The following is a 7,999-nucleotide window of genomic DNA, read 5'->3' on the forward strand; positions in this document are numbered from 1 at the left end:
GGTGCCAGGCATCACAGGCTCAGGATGCTCCCAGCAGGGAGGGGGTGTCAGGGAGGGCGATAGAGAGGGGGCCTGGGGAGAAGGGGACGCGGGGAGCTTTGGGGTGGAAAGAAGGAGAAGAAGAGGGCACCAGGCCGCCTGGCCCAGCACCTACCGCTCCCCTCCCCACGCACCCTGGCCCTGGGGTCCCTGGCCACATTCCCCGTCCCAGGGACCCCCTAGTTGTGAGAGAAGCCCCCATGGGAGAAGGCAGGGAGGTCTGGGGCACAGGCAGCAGCCTGGGGAAGGCAAGCCAGGGGGTTGACCTCGCAGGCCCTGGCATCCTGTTCCTCCCGGAAACAGACAGAATCCGCAGACTCGAAGGAGGGGTCCTGGTCAAAGAAGTTGTAGGGTCGGAGGAAGAAGCCCACACCATTCCCCACCGTCACCATGTTGGGAACATCTTCTGCGTGCGGGATGTGCAGGAAACCAGCTGTCACCCAGGCCACCGAGTCCTGGCAGGGGAGAAGAAAGAGGATCCTGAGGCCTGGCTTTGTGAAGGACAGGCCTGCCTCCTACAGCAGCCTTGGATGTGAGGATTCACCTTGCCAGCCCAGGAAAAATGTGAAATCACAAAGCTTTCTTTCTTAGTAGGTCCTAAAGACCCCCAAGGAATGTGGCTTTAGGAGTGAACAAGGTGGCTCATCCTTGCTTCCTTTGCATCCCCCTCTTGCTTCCACCTCTTCCCACGGTCAGCTGACCTCGCCAGCAAGGTCTCGTTGTTGATGAAGTCAGCGAAGTCCACAGTGGGAGTCCAAGGGTCGTTCAAATTGTAGATGCTGGTGCTGCTTCGCTCCCCCTCCTTCCCCTGGGTCACCGCCAGATGGTACCCCGTAGGAGATTTGGATCAGATCACGAGGTCACCAACCTGTCCTACTGCCCGAAGCCGCAGAGAAGAGGGAACACAAAGGGGAAATGAGCACAAAGGTCTCCCGGTGTCGAGCCTCATTATCATTCTCTGTACACTTGTTCTCTTTCTGTCTCTCTGTCCCATAGAGTTCATGAGTTTGTTCCATATCCTGTATCGCCAACGTCCACCGGCCCACTGTTCAGACCTCAGATAGGAATGTCATCCTCACGCGTCCATCCATATCTGAGCCTGCGCCGTGGACGCATGTGTGTAGATGTGGCCTGATTCCCATCTTCAGTCCATTCCAGGATGTCAAATGCCTGGATGTTAGGGCATATTCCCTCAGATCCGTGTTCCTCTCTTACTCTTTGTTTTCTCCTCCAACTTTTATTGTGAACATTTTAAACGTGCAAAAAAGTTGAAAGAATGGCCCAGTGAACACCCGTGGACCCACAACCTAGATTCCACCTTCAACATCTTATTATATTTGAGTCAGCATGGAGTTCTCCATCTATCCATCCATCCAGTAGGCTTCATTTGGAGTGGCACTAAGATTGTGGCCACAGGAATGAGTGTGTGTGTGTGATTGTGTATGTACATGCACACCCACGGGAGGTTGGGGCAAAGTAGCTTCTCAGCAACATGGGCCCTTCTTACAGTCCACCTCTCCCAGCTTCTCTCTGACACCCCGCCACTCACCTCCCCCAGCTGAAGGCTCTCTCCAAGGAGCTGTTCTGCGGCAGTGGCTCCCCAGCAAAGCTGAGCAGCTGGATGCGGTAGCCCCGCGGGTGGCCCCACTTGTTACTGTGGTTGCTGGCCAGGTACACGTAGCGGGGGGGGGCGCCTCCCAGGGGGAAGGCGGCCTGCTCCTCGGTCTCCAGCAGCTTCCGGGTCACCTGCAGCCTCTGCATCTGGTGCTCGGGGCTCCAGGGCACCGGCGTGGGGACATAGGTCATGTCCTCAGCCCAGACCCTGTTCTTCAGTCCTGCGGTGGGGGGGGAGGTGGAGGTGGGGGGGCGGAGGGTGGGAGGGAGGGCTGGTCATGCAGCTGCCCTGTCCTCTCTGGACTCTGTCCCCTCCCCGCCACTCACCGCTTCAGAGTGGGGCCAAGGAGAAACCCAGAACGGAGTGTGTCCGTGCTTCCCTTTCCCCTGCCCAAGATATCCCTGATCCAGAGATTTGGAGAAGGTCTTTCTGCCTGATGTCATCTCTGGTAATAATGCTGGATGCCTTGTGACTGGGCCTCCACTGATGTCCTCCTTCTGAGGGCCTGCAAGGGAGGATGGTTGAACTGAAGTTGGAGCAGCCTAGCAGGCGATGTGCAGAGTCGGATTCCTTCTGACCCTATGCCTCATGTCTGAAGCCCTATAGCATCACCAGAACTGCCTTATCATGAACATAGGAACAGTGGTCGCTCACCTGCACTACTCCTCAAGGAGCTCTGCACCACAGAGCACTGATGCTTTACTTGTACTGCAGCCTTATGAAGGAGGAACTACACTTGTGCCCATTGTACAGATGGGACAACTGAGGTTTAGAGGATTTAAGTAATGTGCTCTGGCTTGTCACCAAGGGCATGTGGTTACCATCATGGTGGTGCTGGCGACCCCGATCTTACTCTGGCTCTGCACATGCCCACACAGCGGCACACGCAGGAGAACCACACAGATGGGGCGCATCCCATGCAGACAGCTGCGGTGCAGGCCAGAGGGAAGGAAAGTCGGAGCCAGGGCCCGATGCTGCTGGAGCTTGGTGGTGCTTCCTATCATTTGGGGCTTGGCAAGGAATTAAGAACAGGGCCAAAGGCACAGTCTGTTCCTTGAACTCTGGGAATTTTGAATGACTTTTATCAGAATCTCACTAGGTACCCTACTAGGAGTCAACTTAAGTGATCTGAGACCAAAGAGCAGTAAACGAACACAAGCCAAAGCTCCCTCTGTACCTTCCAAGGACCAGCAGAGAGCAGAGACTGATGAAGTAGGCTCTCGCTTTCCTTTTGTGGATTCACTGACCCTCCGTCCACACCCCAGGGTTTCTACCCGTAGGTAACAACTAAAGGCCAACAGTTCTTTCTGGAACATCCACACAGTGGGCTCATATGGACAACGACAGCAACAATGGCTAATACTTCTCACTACTTGTCAGGCATGGTTCAAAGAGCTTGAAGAGACATCTCGCTTAGGTACAGAGATAAAGAGAGATGTGTGTGTCAGGTGGAATACATATGCATCTTTTCTAGCTAAGTCCAATGAGCGAGCCTAAAAGCAATGATGTCCCAGTGCTAATGAGCACTCCCGGTACCCTGGGCTTGGTTTCTAAAGAGTATCCTCCAGTAAAAAGGAACCAGAGCTCCTTGGAGAGGGGGTTGGATTCCAGGGCTGGAGCAGGGAAAATACAAGATCAAATTGGAATATCCTGGGGCGCCTGGATGGCTCAGTCAGTTAGGCGTCTGCCTTCGGCTCAGGTCATGATCTCAGGGTCCTGGGATTGAGCCCTGCGTCAGGCTCCCTGTTCAGCAGGGATTCTGCTTCTCCCTCTCCTTCTGCCTCTCCCCCTGCTTGTGCTCTGTCTCTCTCTCTCAAATGAATAAAAAAAAAAAATTGGAACATCCTGTGGTGCCAAAAAGAAAGAAGCACTCCAAAAAGGATGGAGGCATATCAAAAGGACACAAGAACCAACCGGAAGCATCTCCCAAGGGCCAATACTGGAACAGTGCAAGGAACAGAATAAATAACACTGCTGGGTTGTAAACCTTAGGGTAAAATAAATATCCATGAATCAATGCAGTTATGAATAATTGCATGTATAAATCAATGTAAAAGGAGGATAACTTTTCCTTTGGAGAATTCTAATTAATCAATGTATAAAGAATAAAGAAAAAAATTTGAAATGACCAGTAGGGAAATATCTCAGTAATAATTCTTGCAAAAAAAAAAAAAAAAGTCTACCAACAGATGCTAAAAATCAGTGGGCAAGAATTTAAGAAGAAAAGAAATAGGATATTTGCATAGCATCACAGTAATTGCCCCAAGATATTTATTAACTACAAATGGAAAAATACTAACTTTTAAAAAAAGATTTTATTTATTTATTTATTTATTTATTTATTTGACACAGAGAGAGAGAGAGCACAGCAGGAGGACTGACAGACAGAGGGAGAGGGAGAAGCAGGCTTCCTGCTGAGCAGAGAGCCCGAAGGGGGGCTTGATCCCAGGACCCTGGGCTCATGACCCAAGCTGAAGGCAGACACTTAACTGACTGAGCCACCCAGGTGCCCCGGAAAAGTAGTAACTTGTACAATGGAGAAAGCCAGAAGACACCATCTTAACCAAGTTCTTGAGGTCAACATCTCTGGTAATAAGACATCTGAACCTCATGTACCCCTTGATATGATGCACTGAGAAGGGCATAATGTCATTTCTCTGGTTTTCTTGCAAAAAAAAGAAGTACAATCTCAATCTAATCATGAGAAAATAACAGAGAAATCCGATTTGAGAGACGCTGTATAAAATAATGACCAAAATCTTCCTTAGTGTCAAGGTCATGAAAGACAAGAAAAGCCTAAGGAGCTGTCATAGATTGGAGGAAACTAAGGAGAAAATTTACCTAAATGCAGTGTGGGATCCTGGATTAGATCCTGGAACAGAGAAAAAAAGTTAATGAAAGAACTAATGAAACTCTAATAAGGTCTGTAGTTTAGTTAATAGTACTGTAATAATGTTAATCTCCTGGTTTTGATCGCCATACTGTGGTTGTGTAAGATGTTAACATTAGGGGGAACTGGGTGAAGGGTATATGGGAACTGGACAATGTTTGCAACTTTTCGTAAGTCTAAAATTACTTCAAAAGAGAAAGTGTTTTGGGCCACCAGCCTGGCTCAGTCGGAAAAGCATGCAACTCTCAATCTCTGGGTTGTGAGTTCGAGTCCCATGCTGGGTGTAGAGATTATTGAAAGAAAGAAAGAAAGAAAGAAGTTTTGTTTGTTTTTTTAAAGAGAAAGCATTTTAAAGTACTCATCATTAATCCTCAAATAGTCTTACTAAGAATGCACTGTTACACCATTTTTACACTTGGGTAAAGTGAGGCACAGAGCAGTTAAGCATAAAAGTATTTCTATCATACACATTTTTCGAGGCACTCCACATGTTCACCACTCCTCCATTAGAATGTAAGCCTCTTGAGAGTAGGGATGTTGTTTCTTTTGTTAAATTGCATTAGCACAGTGATTGGTGTAAATATGCATTCATGGGCTGCCTGGGTGGCCGGTCAGCTAGGCGTCCGACTCTTGATTTCAGTTCAGGTCATGATCTCAGAGTCATGAGATGGAGCTCCACATTGGGCCCCGTTCCTGGTGTAGAACCGGCATAAGATTCTCTCTCTCTCCCTCTGCCCCTCCCCCTGCTCCCTCTCTCTAAAAAAGAAAAACTGCATTCAGTAACTGTTGCTTGCATGAGTGATATGTAGTTATGTGAAAAAACAGAGGTGGCAAAATATATGTATGTTATGATCCAAATTTGGTATTAAAAATTTGAAATACTTATATCAGTATGTCATATTTACAGATGGTATACAATATAACAAATGTTATGATTTATTAAATATTGCAGATGCCATATTTAAAAATATGGAAGAATTTTATTTTTAAGTACGGAAGAATAACCGATCTGCTAAGGATGAAAATCTCTGTGGAATCCGACTTTCACCTTTACTTCATATGCTTTTATATTTTTAATGTTTCAGTGATAATTCTTAAAGCTAGGCATGGAGACCTCAGCCCCCTCTGCTGGAATCCTTGCTTCCCCAGGGATGTCTTACCTCCTACATCCAGATCCACCTTGAAGTGGGCGCTGTGGGTATGGACGGTGCCCAGCGTTTGCTCCCCAACCTGGTTCCCGTACCTTCGGGCGGCACCAAAGAGGAATGCTGAGCTGATGTAGCCGGTGATGTGGAGTCGGACTTCTATGGCCCCACTGGAATGGAAGACCATATCCCACAGGTAGTCATAATTGAGCAAGGTCGACACAGATCTGACCACCAGCACTGTCTCTGCAAGGCCCCCAAAATAATGGGAGTAGAAATTTGAGTGGTGTCGCCTCAGGGGGAGGCCCTGGTTCTGTTCAAACACACAAATGGCATCACGTATTGTCTTGGGGGTGTGGGATTCCAGAAGGAAGTGCCAGTCCACGTAGGTGGCCAGGTAGGGGCAGTCCACCCCCCGGGTCAGGGGAGTGGAGTACTTGCCCAGGCCAAAGCTGCCATCGATATAGCGGGTCAGCATCGCTGCAGGGGAATTTCCACCATAGACGGCCAAGGCCTCCTGGAGGCTGATCTCATAAGCTAGTCGTTCTCCCCGGAAGCGGATGTCAAAGATCCTGGGGCCACTGAAAGCTCCAAGGCCAAAGGAGAAAGTCCACAAGGAGGAGGTCACCCGGCTCCCCTGCACACTGAAGCGGGGGCCCTGGGGATGGACTTGCAGAGGAGGAGCCGGACCGGGAGGCCCCTGGGACTTGAGGGACCAGGACCCACCTGTGCCATTGTCTGGGATCAGCACCACGTTCACCAGGCCGGCCTCAAACTGGTCCTCCAGCTGGGCCAAACTCTCATAGTAGCGGCCTTGAAAGAACACCTTCTGGATGGCCCAGCGGGCAGGGTCCAGAGCCTTGTGGTCTACCAGCAGCTCCAACCCCACGGGGTGCAGGAAGAACCCAGCCCCTGAGATGTTGTAGTAGAGGCCAAACCAGGCGGCCCGGTCCCCTGACTGCAAGCCTCGGGGGGCCGTGGTCACCGTCACCAGGTTCTGTCCTTGGTGCTTATAGAAGCAGCAGTGGTGCAGGAGCCCGGCAGCCTGGGGCAGCTCTCTGCCGAAGATCAGCTGGTCTATGTCCAGATACTCTCGCCTCAGCACGGGGCGGCGGTGGTAGGGCAGGGGGCCCCCGTGACGCTCCACCGTCACATCCCGCAGGTAGGAGGGCCGGGGCAGTGGCCCCACCACCAGCTCACTCACGTTGGGCTGGGGTTGTCCGCCAAAGAAGACGATGGCCAGTGCCTCCCGGGCAGGTGGGGGGCTCCCCCTGTCCAGGTGGGCCAGGGCTGCGGCCTTGGGGGGCAGGTGCAGCTCCACCGAGAAGACGCAGTTGTCCGAGGGGCGGGCCTGGGCTGCATCCACCAGGCCTGGCCCTAGCTGCCGGGTCAGGAAGCTCATCACAGCCGTCAGCTCCTCTCGGCTCAGGTCTGCAAACAGCTGGCTCTGGCCGGGGTGTGTCCCGGGCTGGGCACTGGGGGACACGGAGGGGCAGCGGGGAGCCTGGCCGGGTTTACATTCCCTCTCCACTCCTTTCTCACTCTCACCATCACCCATGGCTGTCACCAGCACACTACACAGGGACAAAATAATGAAGATAGCCATAGTTAAATCTCCTGGATGGTCCTTAGGCTCCTGAATCATTATGCAGAATGGGAAATAGAAAGATAAAAGACAGACAGGACCTGGGTGCAGGACGTCTCTTTGAGTCTCTGGAGTTTCCTGGTCTCTGAGAGGTGCCACTGGGCAAGAGGCACATTGAAGATAAGCAGCCAAGGGCAGATGGTTGGGTGGGGGGGGGGGGGTGGACCTGGAGGGGTCAGGGGTCAGGCCAAACTCGGGAGGTGGGGCTGAAGTAGGAACCTGGACTTTAAGTGGCCCACGTAATCCTCTGTCCTCTTGTTCCAAATCAAACACTGAGGGTCAGGGTTGGGGAACCAAGTTGGAGGAAGGGTAGGTTTTGGAAATAACACAGCTGGAGGGAGGCAAGAGGAAGAAGGAACTGGGACAGAAAGGGACTGTCCTTGGGTTCTTCCTCCACCCTCCAGATGGAACCTTTTCCCTGGCTACGAGGCTGCAAGCGAAACTCACCTGCCCACACCTCTCCAGTGGGATTCCCCCCCTTCCCTCCAGGCTCTGCTTCCCATCACTCTCTCCTACTCCTCACCAGCCATCAGCCAGAACCCCACCGGCAGGCTCCAGGCTGGAGAGTAAGGCTGAGAACACAAAGCACCTGGGAGGAGTTGGGAGGCTGAAGGGCTGAGCCAGATCTACAATGGGGAGGCTCTGAGCACCCTAGATCACTGGAG

General features: G+C 51.6%; 1 protein-coding gene across 1 annotated transcript; it reads right to left on the bottom strand.

Annotated features, from left to right (window-relative positions):
* Positions 1 to 13: 13 nt before the first annotated feature.
* Positions 14 to 7,295, bottom strand: LOC110573214 (membrane primary amine oxidase-like). Its single transcript, XM_021681667.2, has 4 exons — positions 5,705 to 7,295; positions 1,590 to 1,874; positions 745 to 870; positions 14 to 499 (listed from the first exon to the last, which is right to left on the bottom strand). Exons 1-4 carry the CDS (start codon positions 7,293 to 7,295, stop codon positions 219 to 221), a joined length of 2,283 nt encoding a protein of 760 aa, XP_021537342.2. The 3' UTR covers positions 14 to 218.
* Positions 7,296 to 7,999: the final 704 nt, after the last annotated feature.

Source organism: Neomonachus schauinslandi, unplaced genomic scaffold, assembly GCF_002201575.2.
Source record: "Neomonachus schauinslandi unplaced genomic scaffold, ASM220157v2 HiC_scaffold_721, whole genome shotgun sequence".
Lineage (NCBI taxonomy): Eukaryota > Metazoa > Chordata > Mammalia > Carnivora > Phocidae > Neomonachus > Neomonachus schauinslandi.